The 18797-nt window shown below is 37.6% G+C and overlaps 1 protein-coding gene across 1 annotated transcript in view; it reads left to right on the plus strand.

Moving 5' to 3' along the window:
- The window catches only part of VAV1 (vav guanine nucleotide exchange factor 1), a 214518-nt gene that overhangs the window by 163392 nt on the left and 32329 nt on the right, over positions 1-18797 (plus strand). Inside the window, exon 25 of the mRNA XM_053707291.1 lies at positions 4951-5062. Within this exon, the coding sequence (XP_053563266.1) occupies positions 4951-5062 (112 nt within the window). The remainder of the gene's footprint in view (positions 1-4950; positions 5063-18797) is intronic.

An 18797-nucleotide genomic window follows, 5' to 3' on the forward strand; every position in this document is an offset into this window, starting at 1 on the left:
ACGCCCACAACTGAATATATTTTTTGGCGCCAAAAACGTCTGCAACAAACATGAGCGTCATAGATGATGCAACCTTGTGAAAAGACTCGGCGTCAACTAAGACGCTGGAAATGACGAATTTGCGTAAACAAACGTAATTCTCGTGCCAAAAAAGTCTCACGCCAAGAATGACGCAATAAATTATAGCATTTTGCGCTCACGCAAGCCTAATACAGCCCGCAATTTAGAAAAAAGAATCAATTTGAAAACCTCAGGTAAATTTTTTTTTTTTTTAATGCATTTCCTAAATATGAAACTGACAGTCTGCAAAAAAGGAAATATACTGATAAACCTGAATCATGGCAAATATAAGTATAAACATATATTTAGAACTTTATATACAAAGTGCCAAACCATAGCTGAGAGTGTCTTAAATAAATGAAACATACTTACCAAAAGACACTCATCCACATATAGCAGATAGCCAAACCAGTACTGAAACGAGAATCAGTAGAGGTAATGGCATATAAGAGTATATCGTCGATCTGAAAAGGGAGGTAGGAGATGAATCTCTACGACCGATAACAGAGAACCTATGAAATAGATCCCCGTTAGGATGACCATTGTATTCAATAGGTGATACTCCCTTCACATCCCTCTGACATTCACTGTACTCTGAGAGGAATCGGGCTTCAAAATGCTGAGAAGCGCATATCAACGTGGAAATCTTAGCACAAACTTACTTCACCACCTCCATAGGAGGCAAAGTTTGTACAACTGAATTGTGGGTGTGGTGAGGGGTGTATTTGTAGGCATTTTGAGGTTTGGGAAACTTTGCCCCTCCTGGTAGGATTGTATATCCCATACGTCACTAGCTCATGGACTCTTGCCAATTACATGAAAGAAAATGTAAACACTAAAACAGTTATAAATTTTACTAGAAGCATTTTTGCTAATACATGTATATTGCAAATATGTTTGTATTTAAAGATGTAATTTAGCTATGTGCATTTAAATTTTGACTGGAATGTCCCTTTAATCACTTACATTCTAATTATGAAAAGAACATTCTTCATAGTGACTACACCGTTCAGGCCAGATTATAAGTGGCACGCTATTTAGCACTTTTGCTCACACACAAACACCGCCAGAAGTAAACTTTTAATGCATGTGGGTAAGCGTGCATTTTACAAGTTGAAACTAAATTGTTTGTGAGTGAAAGCCGCCACATGGTAACTTCATGACTTCATATATCGTGACCGCCTTAAAGGGACTTTAAAATGCTGTGCGCAACTACAAAAGAATAGTTATTACTTAGTATGTTATTGCATTTTACCCTGTTCCTTCAGCTCTTTTCAAATCAGTTTTCCTGTTTTAATAGCTTAAAGGTGCCAGATAATGAAGCTCCACCTATTCATACTGGGAGCTGCCATCTTTGAGCTTGTGTATTCTCAGAGCCTGTGACAGAAGCAGTGCACAGATCAGTAATATTGCCCGCTTTCTTACAGCTGTATCATTTGCATGGAGTTAGTGTGCATGATATATCATGTGTGCTTTACATTTTTCACACAGTTTAAAGTTACACAAAATATATTTTAAAAAGCACTCAATGATATATAGCAATGCAGGAGCTGCAAAAATGTACAGATCCTGCTTTGTATAATGCACCCTAACCTGTAGCACTTTATACAATTGTCAAAACGTTGACACCCTAATTGATATATAAATGCTGCCCAGGCTGTAAGAATACTTGAGCTCCAAGATGGCGGGGCCCAGTATGAAGAGGCGGAACTTAAGTATCTGGAACCCTTAAGCTATTAAAACAGAATAATAAAAGAGCTGCAGTAACAGGATGAAATGCAATAACAGAGTAGTTACTATTTAACTTATTATTCCCATAGACCTCAATTGAGCATGCAAATTAACTAACATGCTCTAACCCAACACGCATTAGACCAACTGCTCTAACCTGAAGGTAGTTATGAATATTTTACCTTCCAATGTTCTTCAACTAGTATGAAATGTTCTATTTATTTTTAAATATATATGTCTATATATATTATGCATTTAAAAAAATAAATATATATCTATATAGGAATATCTATTTAAAAATACATAGAACATTTTCCCCTATGTGAAGAACATTGGAATGTAAAATATTTACAGTAAAACACATTAAATATTAAAATTTATTAAAAGGATTTATATATATATATATATATATATACACACATCCATACATTTAGACGTATATGTATGTGTGTATATATATATATATATATACACACACAGTATCCCACAAAAGTGAGTACACCCCTCACATTTTTGTAAATATTTTATTATATTTTTTCATGTGACAACACTGAAGAAATGACACTTTGCTACAATGTAAAGTAGTGAGTGTACAGCCTGTATAACAGTGTAAATTTGCTGTCCCCTCAAAAAAACTCAACACACAGCCATTAATGTCTAAACCGTTGGCAACAAAAGTGAGTACACCCCAAGTGGAAATGTCCAAATTGGGCCCAATTAGCCATTTTCCCTCCCCGGTGTCATGTGATTTGTTAGTGTTACAAGATCTCAGGTGTGAATGGGGAGCAGGTGTGTTAAATGTGGTGTTATCGCTCTCACACTCTCTCATACTGGTCACTGGAAGTTCAACATGCCACCTCATGGCAAAGAACTCTCTGAGGATCCGAAATAAAGAATTGTTGCTCTACATAAAGATGGCCTAGGCTATAAGAAGATTTCCAAGACCCTGAAACTAAGCTGCAGCATGGTGGGCAAGACAATACAGCGGTTTCACAGGACAGGTTCCACTCAGAACAGGCCTCGCCATAGTCGACCACAGAAGTTGCGTGCACATGCTCAGCGTCATATCCAGAGGTTGTCTTTGGGAAATAGACATATAAGTGCTGCCAGCATTGCTGCAGAGGTTGAAGGGGTGGGGGTCAGCCTGTCAGTGCTCAGACGCACTCTGTATCAAATTGGTCTGCATGGCTGTCGTCCCAGAAGGAAGCCTCTTCTAAAGATGATGCACAAGAAAGCCTGCAAACAGTTTGCTGAAGACAAGCAGACTAAGGACATGGATTACTGGAACCATGTCCTGTGGTCCAAAGAGACCAAGATAAACTTATTTGGTTCAGATGGTGTCAAGCGTGTGGCAGCAACCAGGTGAGGAGTACAAAGACAAGTGTGTCTTGCCTACAGTCAAGCATGGTGGTGGGAGTGTCATGGTCTGGGCCTGCATGAGTGCTGCTGGCACTGGGGAGCTACAGTTCATTGAGGGAACCATGAATGCCAACATGTACTGTGACATACTGAAGCAGAGCATGATCCCCTCCCTTCGGAGACTGGGCCGCAGGGCAGTATTTCAACATGATAACGACCCCAAACACACCTCCAAGATGCCCACTGCCTTGCTAAAGAAGCTGAGGGTAAAGGTGATAGACTGGCCAGACCTAAACCCTATTGAGCATCTGTGTGGCATCCTCAAACGGAAGTTGGGAGAGCGTGTGGTCTCTAACATCCACTAGCTCTGTGATGTCGTCATGGAGGAGTGGAAGAGAACTCCAGTGGCAACCTGTCAAGCTCTGGTGAACTCCATGCCCAAGAGGGTTAAGGCAGTGCTGGAAAATAATGGTGGCCACCTAAAATATTGACACTTTGGGCCCAATTTGGACATTTCCACTTAGGGGTGTACTCACTTTTGTTGCCAACGGTTTAGACATTAATGGCTGTGTAGTGAGTTATTTTGAGGTGACAGCAAATTTACACTGTTATACAGGCTGTACACTCACTACTTTACCATGTAGCAAAGTGTCATTTCTTCAGTTGTCACATGAAAAGATATAATAAAATATTTACAAAAATGTTAGGGGTGTACTTACTTTTGTGGGATAAAAAAAAATAATATATATATATATATATATATATATATATATATATATATATATATATATATACACACACACATACATAAATATACAATATATCCCTTTCCATTCAAATATCTTTTCATAAACCTTATAACCATTTTTATTAGTATTTCTATTAATAATTTTTATTGGTAGTGTATATATGAGTGTTACACTTTAATGTATTTATGTTGTGGTTGGTGCATCTTTTAGTTTAGTCCTAACCCTTTACGTGAGGACTTCAGTCGCAATAACCTGATGAGCACAAATGTAGTTTGTGCTTGTGCAGTCACGTTTACTTTCAAATTGTAATATGAGTGCGAGTTAGCGGGGTGCGATATTCTAATATTGTGCAAACGCTAAAGTTAGTGTGTCACTTGTAATCTAGCCCATTGTGTCATATTCAATATAACTTAACACCTTAATACATTGTTAGGTCTTTTACTCGTATTACTATAAATGCATGGTTCCCACCCACGCTAATCACATAGAACAGTTCATAAATCTTTTTGTGAAAGGGCCATGGAAGTCAACTTTTTTCTTTCTTTCATTTAAAAGAGGGGATTACAAAATGTATTTCAGTCACAACTCATGTTCATGTACTGAATAAATCAATGCTATCTTGTCGTACATGCAGAGGTGTGTCCTCCACCAGCCAACCAGAGTCAGCTGTCCTTATCAGCCAATGAGGAATTAGTAGGAAGTACAAAATCAATACTGCAGTATTAGTTTCACTTTCAATTTAGTCAGCTTTACTTGTTTACTTAAAGTGATAGTAAATCTGAGCATTTCAAAAAACGCTAATTTGTTTCATACAAAACATATTTGTGACGTGTAAATGTATGCTGAAACATGTTTATATGCAATGTCATTTTAATTCTGGTTACAGTCGAGTTACTTTAGCTAACAATATATATGCACTTCTACCATTAATACTAACCAGAACCATAGACAAATAAACTATTTCCCAAAGCGCTTCATTGCATGTGATACGAAAGCGCAACGTGAGTGTCTGAAAATGATCTCTAGCTCATTTCTTGCTTCTCTGTAATAGGAGTTGGTTGGGTTTTACCAACAAAACACATTAAAAGACTGCTTCAAACTTCTGGACACAACATTACAATTTCCATACAAGGAGCCAGAAAACAAAGAAACTCACAAAACTGGTAAGATCTAATAAGTATCCAGTGTTTTACAAACATTCTGTAGCAAGTACTAATACAGGCCCTAAGTACTCCACCTGCGAAGCATAAATATTGTTAGGTTAAAAACATAAAATAAGAGGCAAGGTTTCATACCCTAGAATGTGACTGTTAGATATTTTTTAATCCACTGAATGCAATTACAGCAAATATTTGGAAATATTAAAGCAAAAAAAATAAAGCAAGCTCCTTTTTAAAATAACACGCACGCACCAAATATATTGCTTTTTAATATTATGTAACTTACATAAATATAAAAAAATATAAGATGAAGAAAGTAATATTCATGATACCACATTTCTGCAGCTAACTTGATCACATAAGCAGCTTACCAGGCTCATTTTATTGTTGAATACTTAAAGGGACACTGAACCCAATCTTTTTCTTTTGTGATTCAGAAAGGGCATGAAATTTTAAGCAACTTTCTAATTTACTCCTATTATCAAATGTTCTTTATTCTCTTGTTATCTTTATTTGAAATGCAAGAATGTAAGTTTAGATGCCAGCCCATTTTTGGTGAACAACCTAGGTTGTCCTTGCTGATTGGTAGATAAATTCATCCACCAATCAAAAACTGCTGTCCAGAGTTCTGAACTAAGAAAAAAGCTTAGATGCCTTCTTTTTCATATAAAGATAGTAAGAGAATGAAGAAAAATTGATAATAGGAGTAAATTAGAAAGTTGCTTAAAATGGCATGCTCTATCTGAATCACGAAAGAAAAAAACTGGGTTCAGTGTCCCTTTAAGTATAGAACACTTTACCTGGCAAATTTCATCATGGCACCCTTCCCTTGTGATATTTCCCTGTGGCCCTTTATTTGGTACATGTTTCTGTGATGCTTGTTTGCACTACTATACACTTTACCTGTCACTTTCCTTATGACAAACTTTTTCAGTGTTTCTCAACTCGAGTCCTTAAATGTCACCCCAACAGTCAAGATTTTAAGGATTTCCCTATCTGAGCACAGGTGATCAGTCCAGGAAGAAAATTAGAATTTGGCTTGTTAGGTGTGCTTGAGGGTAAAACTGAGAAACACTCGGCTAGATTTGGAGTTCGGCGGTAGATGGGTTGCTAACGCCACGCGTGTTTTATGTCTAACGCACGGCATTGTTTGACTCCGGTATTTAGAGTACAAAAAAGACCATTTAACGATGCTCCTAACGCGTGTATGTCACACGCGGAATACTGCCCGCATTAGACAGTCTCCCATAGAGATCAATGGAAAAGCAAAAAAATAGCTTTTTTCACCTAACACTCGATCTCGCGAGAAATACGCACAGCTCGGTCATATGACGCATACCACATCATGCACAACAATAACACGCCGCAAATGTCACAACAACAATCAATCAACAAAGCACACAAGCATTACACATTCACAAATGGGGGGATTTTTAATAAAATTTAATACGGGGAATACGCATATACTTTAAGATGCGGAAATTCGCAAAATAACAACAAGGAATAAATAATATATACATACACTAGAAAAATAATCGCATTCAATATCACTATATATTAGGACAAACATACATATACAACACTTCACTAATAACACACCATCGCAAATTCACATTTAAAAAGAATACTATTGGACAATGTTAGAGAAAACGACCACTATGACATCATCGCATTCTACACATTCCACAAATACTAACTCAAAATGAGCATGCGCAAATTCACACAACTAATACACATTGCACTAATATTAATTGCTAATAAAGCACACCTGAACACAATTTACAACGGAAATTGGTACATCATTAAACATTTACACAGGGTATATAAGCACCACACAAGCAGGGCTTCTTTGACTGTGTTGCTGGTGGGTCTTTGGAGATTGGAGGTTTAAGATTAGAGAGTTGGTGCATTATTGTGAGTGAGTTAGTGTTAGCGTGAGAGAGTCAGTTGTTAGTGTTATCGTGAGTGAGTTAGTGGGAGTTAGTGGGAGTGGGAGAGAGTCTGTTAGTGGGAGCGTGAGTGAGTTAGTGGGAGTTGTTAGTGAGAGTTGTTAGTGGGAGCGTGAGTTAGTGGTAGTTAGTGAGAGTTAGTGGGAGTGTTTGTTAGTGAGAATTAGTAGTAGTGTGTTAGTGAGAATTAGTAGTAGTGTGAGTTAGCGAGCGAGTGATTTTTCTGTACACGTAACACATTTACACGCAAACACATTCAATACATACATACACTTATCAATAACACTACATACACTCCATACCCCCTACCCCCTCATACTACACTCCATACCCCATTCCCTGTAATCCCATTTACTCTTATCCCATAACCCATACCCATCCCATACCCATCCCCATCCCCTAGTTACATTTAGTTTACATATCCTCCTTTTAGTCTTCTTCTTCTTTTGGTTAATTTAAATACTCCTTACCCTCTTTGTTTTTTTACATCCCTCTCACACTTTCAGCACTTTTTTTGTCTTTTTAGTTCTTTATTTTGACCCCCTTTCATTTCATCACACTCACTTTTTGTTTGATTATTTGGGGTTTAGTTTAGGGAACAGATGGAGGCCAGGCAGGGGAGAGGTAGAGGGGGGAGGAGAGGGAGGGGGAGAGGAACAGGGCAGGAAGCGGGGGTGGAAGCGGTGGGTGGACCCAGCCACTTGGTTCAAGATGAACAAGTGGCTGGGCCCAGTGGCGGACAGAGTAGGGCTTCACAGTCCGGGAAACAGAGGGCATCGTCACAGGGGAAGGCCAAGGCGACTAGGGAGGCGAGGTTTTCGATGGAGGAGAAGGAGGCCCTCGTCGAGGCCTATATGGCCAGGTATAGGAGGCTGCAGCACCAGAAGACTACCCCGACTGACAAGAGGAGGCTCTGGAATGAGATAAGAAATGCAGTCAATGCAGTGGGTGGCCGGAACAGAGATCTGGATTCGATAAAACATCGCTACCGGGACTGTAAGATGGATCTCAAGGAAATGTTGCGGCCCAGCATCTCTGAGGTGGATATAGTCGGTATCGGAGGAATTGATACCGGGAACCTGCCACTCTCATCTGACGGTAAGCTCATTGAACAATAGATTCACATACGAATGTATTTCAAGGGACACTATACGCAAACCTTTACTTTCATGATTGAGGTAGCGAATACAATTTGACAAAACATTCAAATGTACTTATATTACCTAATTTGAATCATTCTTGAGATATATTTTAATGAAGAAATAGCCATGCACACGGTGAAACAATCACAGGAGGCAGCTATATTCAGCTAACAATCAGCATCTTAAAAGCATATTTAGATATGCTTTTCAGCAAAGAATATCCAGAGAATGAAGCTAATTAGATAAGAAAAGTACATTAGAAAGTTGATTATAAATGTATGCTTCTAAATCATGAAAGATAAAACATTGGGTTTCATGTCCCTTTAAGGATCAGATTAATGCTATAACGTTGTTTACACGCATTCACAATTACTTTGCGGTTACATCAGTATCTAGGCTATAGGTTAGGTGTGCATTTAAACAGACTGAAAACAAACGCGAAAACATTCAGATTGACCAGAGATATCACAAACACGGTTTAGAAAATGCGGAAATCGTATTGATTGTTAGATTTCAAAGTGGATTAATGATTCTGCATTTGTAATTGTATCGTAAGCTAAGTCATTTAAAGCTTGATTTGCAAATATGCTAATATATACATTTTTTTTTCTTTTTTCTAATATACAGAGTCTGGGGAGGAGGCAGCACAAGAAACACAGCCTCATCCATCTCCCCGGGATGAGAGTGGTGGGGAGGAATTTCCACTTCGGAGGGAAGAGGCCCCCCGTGACGAAGAGCGCACGAAAGCTGATGAAGAGGCCCCGGAAGCAGAGGAGGAGCCCGCGGAACCAGAGGACCCTCAAGGACCCGCACACCGCCGTGCACGGGTACCCCGCCAAGCACAACAAGAGGAAATAGCGGAGGTGCGGGTTCTACTGGACTACATAGACCAGATGCGTAACTCCCGGATACAAAATATCGAAGGCCGAACTCGAATTATTGATGGACAAAATCAAATAATTGAAGGCCAAAACCAAATAATAAACATACTTAATAGAATCGAACAAGGCCAAAACAGAATCATTAATCTGCACCAAGAGATGTTCAATTTTTTCCGGGAGGCGCATGCTGGTCTGCCTCCTGCTGCTGGGCCTCTTGCTGCTGGCCCATCTCCTCCTGCCGGCCCATCTACTCCTCTTCAGCCATCTCCTCCTCTTCAGCCATCTTCTCCTCCTCAGCCATCTTCTCCTCCTCAGCCATCTTCTCCTCCTCAGCCATCTTCTCCTCCTCACCTTGGTCGTCCCAGTACTCTTCCTTCCACTCTTCCCACAACATCTCCAAGGAGAACTCTTCGGAGTCGGCAGTTGCCCCTCCCAGAGCCTCAGCCCCGTGGGAAGAGGGGAAGGAAGAGGAAGTAAGTATTTATTTTCATCTTTAATGTTTTTTTTATTTAATGTGTAATGGATAGGTATGTGATGATGTGGTTTTCATACACTTGTGGACCACACTCTGTATATAATCTACTTCTATGGGACCGGGTCCATGGAGGCAGATTGTTTGCAGAGTGTGGGTTATAAGTGTGTGAAAACCACATCATCACATACCTATCCTTGTTCATGATATTGATTGGTTTCTGTGATGTGATGTCCAAACTGTTTCCCGAATCGCAAACAAAATTACCATTACAATTATCCATGATGGCATATTACTGTTTGAATGCCAATAACACAGCTTAAAGGGACAGTCAGAAAATTATTGATTACAAAGAAAACACTGTATTACGCATTATCAAGTTGGAAACAACAAAACATGGAGAAATACGTGTGACTTATGTGCTTAACCTTGTATCTATGACTATGAAAAATGACCACTTATTTGTTGTTCTGACATAACAACATTTTAGATATCAATGATCAATACATGGTAAATAATATGCTGTATGAGCACAAGGTTTTACATATACAAATGCTATCCAAATGCCCTCTAGTGGTCAAATTGCATAATGATTACATGCACTCTTCAAGCTCGAAGAAATGAGCACATGAACCTCATAGGTTTAGCTAGCAAATTTAAATAAACACAGACAAATGATTAATTGGTGAGAAACATTTGATACCATTGATATTACAAAATTGACTTTTAGAATAATGCAAAACATTATTTGTTTTCTAAACTGTCCCTTTAACAAAATTACATATGCTAACATATATTTGAAGCTTGTTGGTATATCTACATGTACTTGTTCAAACAATAAATATTGAAATCAGATTTATATTGACGTGTTAAATAAAGTCTATTTTCTTAAAGAGACATTATTGTGTTAATTTTTTTTTAGAAAGACATTTGTTTTAACAATGAATATGGTTTAAAGTCCTTTTAGGAGTGGGGGGTGAAAATATGCTAACAATAATATATTTGAAGATTAAACAATGTGGAACTCATACATGATACAAAAATCAACATTTGCATTAAAGGGACAGTATACTATATTTTTAACAGAACTGTATGTAATAGACACTACTACAAACAACAAGATTAACATATACTGATATCAATATTACAAAGCTTCAAACACTTTCAAAGAAAATCGGGTTAGCTCTATTGAAAATATAGATGAACCCCCATTACAACAGTAAAACAAGACAATACACCATCATACACAAAACAGGAGAAAGCTGGAGATGGTACTCACATGAAACTTAGAGGCTTGGCGAGGAGTCTGATAATTAATTACATTTTATTTGAACAGAAGCAAAATGAAACGTGTATTTGTTAAACAATGGACTATCTAACTAGAGACCAAATTAAAAGATTTCATTTATAATGTGAGTGTCTAATGAACCTTTAATAAAATATACAACGAAATTACATTTAGAAGAAGTCGGCATCATATATTTAGCATATGATAAAGCTAAATGCATATTGATTACTTTATTCTAACACAATAGCGCATATTTATTAATTAGATATCTTTAACATTAAACACAACAGTCATTTTTCTGAAAAAGGAACATATTGTTGACAAACATATTAAACAACATGGACTATAGAGATTTGCACTTGCCTCGAAATATCATATGCATGAAAACATTTTGCTTTCGTTCGTTTATTCAACCAGACATCCAGCAAAAGAGAATGTGGTGGTCTTTATCAGCTACGGGTCAACAATGTAACATGATGCAAATAATACATATTTGCAAGGTTTTTAAAATTGGCTGCAGTCACAAACGTGTTTAACGTGCACAAAGAAATTTTGCGGGACTACGTAATCCAATCAGACGTTTTTTTACCTTTGCATGTGACGTCTTAACATGGCACTTCCTTGATCACGTAAGAACGCCATCCAATAAAAGGCACATTCTTGATCACCTAAGAACGCCCAAAAAAAAGGCGCATCCTTGATCGCGTCAAAACGCCATCCAATAAAAGGCACATTCTTGATCACGTAAGAACGTCAGTCAATACAAGGAATCATTGGACAGCCTGGCAGGTGACGTCTTAAGCAACATGGCGCATCCGAGATCGCTGAAAAACCGCAGCCAATACAAGGACTCAGTTGACAGCTTGGCATATCACTAAGAAACGTATTTATATTTTAGGAACTAGTATGTGTCTAGATTGCTATCTAGGAATGTCACGAAATCATGAATCATCTTTTCGGACTTGACTGTCCCTTGAACTATAGCTATGGTGTATATCTTTAACATTTAAAAGATACACATGAGAAATACATATGCCATTGATGTTTTAATAAATGTTTTGATTGTTTTGGAATACTAATAATTATACATGGATTGATTAAACGTGTCATTTATTCAAGTTTAAATATGGTCAAGCCTACCTATAGCCATATATGGGAGGAGAAGTATTTTGTTAACATATTTGTTAAAAAATATTCATCATCTAAAATATTTGCATTACACACAGAGATTTATTTGGTTACACTTTTACAATAAGATAGAATTGAAAATGAAATACATGTGCTGTCAACATTACAATAAGATTGTTTATTAATAAGATTATATGTCCTTGTTCATGTAAAAAGGACAAAAACGCTTTAGAAATGGAAATACATTCATTAACAATTGTGCTCACCATCACTTAAAGGGACATGATTTTGTTTTTAAAAAGAGGATACACATAGACAATACTATTTCAATAAAATGAACACTTTACAGGGATTATATCATTGTATCAATCCTCAGATCATTTGTTAAAGGTGCATCAATTCATGCAGAGTTTCTAAATACACACATGGATGTGAAAATTGAAATATACATGTATACACAAATAACAATCTATATATACATATATAAAACAATTACTATGCTAATCATAATCATGCAATGATAAAGCTAAGAGAAAAATATATAAAGACAAATAATAAGATTACATTGGAGATGTTAATCTTAAAGTCATTTACAATTGTCTTACATATATGATTTTTGTAAAAAAAATATTTTTGGTAGGTCCCTTTAAGGATCAACAAGATAAACTAGAGCTTTTAAAAAATAACATGAAGAATGAGGACAAAGAATTGTGCAATGACATGTCTTTTATTAGTATGTAAGAAAACATCAACAACGTTTAGAAATAATCTTGTAAAAATAAGGAATATTTGAGCCATATGACAAGGTAACAGAGTGCATCACAGTCCATGAAGAGAGTTGCCAAGGGCCACCATAGCCCCATTGGAGACATATGACAAGGTAACAGAGTGCATCACAGTCCATGAAGAGAGTTACCAAGGGCCTGCATAGCCCCATTGGAGACATATGACAAGGTAACAGAGTGCATCACAGTCCATGAAGAGAGTTGCCAAGGGCCACCATAGCCCCATTCGAGACATATGACAAGGTAACAGAGTGCATCACAGTCCATGAAGAGAGTTGCCAAGGGCCACCATAGCCCCATTGGAGACATATGACAAGGTAACAGAGTGCATCACAGTCCATGAAGAGAGTTACCAAGGGCCTGCATAGCCCCATTGGAGACATATGACAAGGTAACAGAGTGCATCACAGTCCATGAAGAGAGTTGCCAAGGGCCACCATAGCCCCATTGGAGACATATGACAAGGTAACAGAGTGCATCACAGTCCATGAAGAGAGTTGCCAAGGGCCACCATAGCCCCATTGGAGACATATGACAAGGTAACAGAGTGCATCACAGTCCATGAAGAGAGTAACCAAGGGCCAGCATAGCCCCATTGGAGACATATGACAAGGTAACAGAGTGCATCACAGTCCATGAAGAGAGTTGCCAAGGGCCACCATAGCCCCATTGGAGACATATGACAAGTAACAGAGTGCATCACAGTCCATGAAGAGAGTTGCCAAGGGCCACCATAGCCCCATTGGAGACATATGACAAGGTAACAGAGTGCATCACAGTCCATGAAGAGAGTTACCAAGGGCCAGCATAGCCCCATTGGAGACATACGACAAGGTAACAGAGTGCATCACAGTCCATGAAGAGAGTTGCCAAGGGCCACCATAGCCCCATTGGAGACATATGACAAGTAACAGAGTGCATCACAGTCCATGAAGAGAGTTGCCAAGGGCCACCATAGCCCCATTGGAGACATATGACAAGGTAACAGAGTGCATCACAGTCCATGAAGAGAGTTACCAAGGGCCAGCATAGCCCCATTGGAGATATATGACAAGGTAACAGAGTGCATCACAGTCCATGAAAAGAGTTGCCAAGGGCCAGCATAGCCCCATTGGAGACATATGACAAGGTAAAAGAGTGCATCACAGTCCATGAAGAGAGTTGCCAAGGGCCACCATAGCCTCATTGGAGACATATGACAAGTTAACAGAGTGCATCACAGTCCATGAAGAGAGTTGCCAAGGGCCACCATAGCCCCATTGGAGACATATGACAAGGTAACAGAGTGCATCACAGTCCATGAAGAGAGTTGCCAAGGGCCACCATAGCCCCATTGGAGACATATGACAAGGTAACAGAGTGCATCACAGTCCATGAAGAGAGTTACCAAGGGCCAGCATAGCCCCATTGGAGACATATGACAAGGTAAAAGAGTGCATCACAGTCCATGAAGAGAGTTGCCAAGGTCCACCATAGCCCAATTGGAGACATATGACAAGGTAACAGAGTGCATCACAGTCCATGAAGAGAGTTACCAAGGGCCTGCATAGCCCCATTGGAGACATATGACAAGGTAACAGAGTGCATCACAGTCCATGAAGAGAGTTGCCAAGGGCCACCATAGCCCCATTCGAGACATATGACAAGGTAACAGAGTGCATCACAGTCCATGAAGAGAGTTGCCAAGGGCCACCATAGCCCAATTGGAGACATATGACAAGGTAACAGAGTGCATCACAGTCCATGAAGAGAGTTACCAAGGGCCAGCATAGCCCCATTGGAGACATATGACAAGGTAAAAGAGTGCAATAGGCACAACAATAAACTTTGAAAAAGGCCAAATGGCAACAATAAAAAAAAACAGCAACATGTGGACAGAGGATTCTTATCTGCGACCTTGGAGCATCTCCAGATCCTCCACTTACTGGTCATCCTCTTCATCGTCCTGTGCATGTCCAGCTCCAGATTCAGGCCTTGAAGTTAATCGCATGATTTCACGCAGAGTCAAGTCCTGAACCCGGAGCTGGGCCTGCATGGTGTCGTTCATCCCTCTCAGGACAGCTGCGTTCCTCAACACGGCCTGCTCTACTCGTGCTATACCTTCTAGCATGAGCCATGCTGAGTCACAGCCTAAAATAAAGAATAAATTAAATATTAAGGATAATTACACAACAGACGAAAAAATAAGCAAAGATACATTGTCATCATAAAGACAAACCATTCTTTACATCAATTAGTTTAAATTGATTCTTTACACATTAAATATGTTATTCAGACAGACCGAAATCATTAAAGGGACAGTTTACTCAAACATGTTGTCCCCTTTAATTGGTTTTAGATGATCCACTTATACAGCTTGAGTGTATAAAATCTTGTTAAAGGATTTACATTGTACTTACATTAGCAATTTAAATATTTTAATTATACTGTGGTAGGCAAACCTATCCTTAAACATTTTGGCGTTGAGGACAAGCTGTGTAAACATAGCAACCTGAAGAAATTACATTCCCACTGGGTTAGACAAGAGATAATGTATCAACATTTGTACATAAATTGTTGGATCCAAGTAGTGGTGATTGGTATATGTAGTGATATCAAATTAAAGGGACACTGAACCTAAATATTTAATTGACTGATTCAGATAGAGCATGACATTACAAATATTTAAAAATTACACATATTCTTTAAATGTTAGAATTCTCTAGCTAGATTTTGAATGCAAGAATGTCGGTTTTTAGGGCAGGCCATATTTGTTTATCAACTTTGTTTGTCCCTGCTGGTTGATGGATACATTCATCCAACAATAAAGAAATGATGTCCACAATTATTTTCTATTTAAAATTAATTCTAGGCATTTCTTTGTTTCAATAAAGATAGCAAGAGAATGAAGAATAATTCATAAGAGTAGTAAATTATAAATTTGATTAACATTGCATGCTCTATTTGAATCACAATAGAAAATATTTACCTTCAGTGTACCTTTAAGTATCTTATAATGTTGATTTTGAATGATACTTACAGCTGTGCCTGGGAAGGACAATCCGACACCCAGGACAATGAAGGTTGAGACAGGGGGGAGGGATGGGATTGGGTTGGGGAGGGATGGGATTGGCTTGGGGAGGGATGAGCTGCTGCTCCGGGGTAGGCCGTACAGCTGGGGAGTGGTGAGTTGGGGTCTGGGCAGCTGTACGGGCCATAATACGGGGAGAGTGGCGAAGGGGGTTGTAGAGGCGTTTTTTGGGAGGGACAGGAAATGACAAATAGGAAGGGCCGGCAGGGGTCTGGGCATGGGCAGGAGTCTGGGCCTGGGCAGGGGTCTGGGCCTGGGCAGGGGTCTGGGCATGGGCAGGGGTCTGGGCATGGGCAGGGGTCTGGGCATGGGCAGGGGTCTGTGACTGGTCAGGGGACTGGGCATGGGCGGAAACCAGATGACCAGAAGTGGCGGATCCATCTGAAAAAAAATAAAAAATATATTAACATCTCATACATCATGAAATCAAATCAACGCATTTCAAATTGATTATGTTTTCAATATACTTCGAAGTGTGTTTGAATTTGTAAACAATTATGAAATGAGGATATGGTATGCATATAGGCACTCAGATGAATATCAATTACTGTCTGTACAATTATAACATTATTATTGTGTTTTGGCCTGGAATATGCATGTGACATAATGATGGCATGAATTATACATTTAAAAAAATATATATATTTTCATGCTGCCTGATATAGAAAGGGGGCAGTAGTGTATTTGAACAGACAAATAATATTCCTTTTTAAAGTTCAAAAGCTGTAGACTTTGAATGTCTTCAATAAAATGATTTCAAATAAAGCAACATGTTGGAAACATGATAGATATATTTCCATACCATCAGACTCCAAGGCAGCCTCTTCCTCCTCCGTCACACATGTTAAATCAATCTCTGTAAAACATAACATGTTGTGTACACGTTAAGATCAGATATTATAACATATGTTACTGTTGTTCAAAGACACACATCAATGTTGCATTAAAGATATACACACCCAAAGTTATGATTTACATCATTTTGATGGAGCATACAAATTACATTAGATTTGTTATTCTCAATGATTCAGATTTTCGATGTATTGTTTGTATTAATTTAAAAATCATAAAAGCATAGTACATAGAACATTTAAGATTTCTCATGTGTGTATCACTTGATGACTGTTGTCAAAAATGAACATGGAAACAAACATATGCTATACATCTTCTGAATAACAAATGTGTAGACTAATAAAGTTGTAATTATTAATCTTTCAATATTCAAAGAAAATTAATATATAATCAGAAGAGAAAATTATATGTTTGTTTCAAATGTTATGCTTCATCAGAATCATGCTCATAATATTGATTACCAATACACCTTCAATGACATATAAATGAGTCAATGGACTTACCAGGAGACCGCAAAGGCGGCTCTGTGTCACTGCTGGATTCCTGTGGGCTCCCCACACCAACTCTCTCTATGAATGATATAGATATATATTAGTAAACACATTTGGGATATCACTAAATCACATCTGTATCGAATTTTAAGATTAATCAACTTGAAAATGTGAAGAATAGAGCAGTCATTAAACCAAAAAATGCTTGATTGAATCAAGGGGATTCTGTTAAAAATGATGTATTGAACATATGTTTAATTTCTGACTATATTAGACATCAAACTCATCTCATACGATGCTATTGCATATCTAAATATACCCATTGATCAATGTTCTTAAAAGAATACACACAAACCACATTTTGAAGAACAGCTGTTGACAAATATAAACAAAGACATGTGGCACATCGAGCCATTTGTGCAATGTACAGTAATCTTGTTTAGGACACAACACATATTTATCACAATACAAAACCAAATTGATTAGTACAAATATGTAATCATGGTGCTGTTAGAGTATGCTGATATCTATAAAGTAACTCCAACAGTGAATATGTGAATTATATATCAATATTGTTTAATCCAAAGAATGTAAAGATGAATGAATCTATTGTTTATTAAAGGGACACTGACATGATTTATTTAAATCATTGATTTCACTGTTCAAACTGATTTAACATTGACTCCTATTATAATTTTAATGTTGCTACATTTTAATCTTAAAGGCAGATAAGCAATATTGGATTCAATAAATATTGTTTGTTGAAGGTATCCACCAATCATCAATAAAAACCCAGGTTGGTCAACCAAAATTGAGATGCAGATAAACGTACATTCTTGATTTTAAAATACATTTAGCAATAGAATATTTCACATATGATTATAGTATTATATTTAAATGTTTATTAATATTGCATACTCTATCTGAATGACAACATTAATAATTTTAGCTCAGTATCCCTTTAATATAAAATTATATTGATTTGACAATGTTGGTGTTAATGAATTCTCTACTCCATATGTTGATGTAATGAATGGGATTGAGCATGCAATTCAAATCTAATATGTTATTTAAGGATATCCGAAGAATTATTTAATTTTCATCTATTAAAGGGACATTACATATAAATATTGAACAATGTGGATTTAGTATGTAATGTTCTGTCCATGTTTCTAAGACAAATGTCAATTAAAATGAGACATACCATACTGTGACAAGCCCTGCCTTAAGGATCCAGCAGCAACATCCATATCTGTAATATATTAAATGAGGATTGCATATCATTAATACAAATTATGCCATGTTTAAAATCTTTACATTATTAGCAAATCAATTTAAAACTATTAATCCTTTGGTAGTCCCATGAGTTAATTGTTTCCTCAATTCAATTCATGATAAATATATCCTGTACTCTTATTTTCAATCAGTTGTGTTGTTTACTGTAGCTTTAATTATTTTTTGGTGTTATTTCATTCTCATCAATTGATGGGCATATGTTATAATTTATTTGGATTCTTCTTTTTTTATTATGTATAATATTGAAAATAAGAATACTGTATTCTTCACATATATAATAATTCACATTTCATTTTCACCAACATGTATAAAGCAATGCCACTTACAGCAAACCCATGTTAACGTGTGTGCGCAATTCCATTTTCACGATCATTGCGCAATGAT

Source organism: Bombina bombina, chromosome 3, assembly GCF_027579735.1.
Source record: "Bombina bombina isolate aBomBom1 chromosome 3, aBomBom1.pri, whole genome shotgun sequence".
NCBI lineage: Eukaryota > Metazoa > Chordata > Amphibia > Anura > Bombinatoridae > Bombina > Bombina bombina.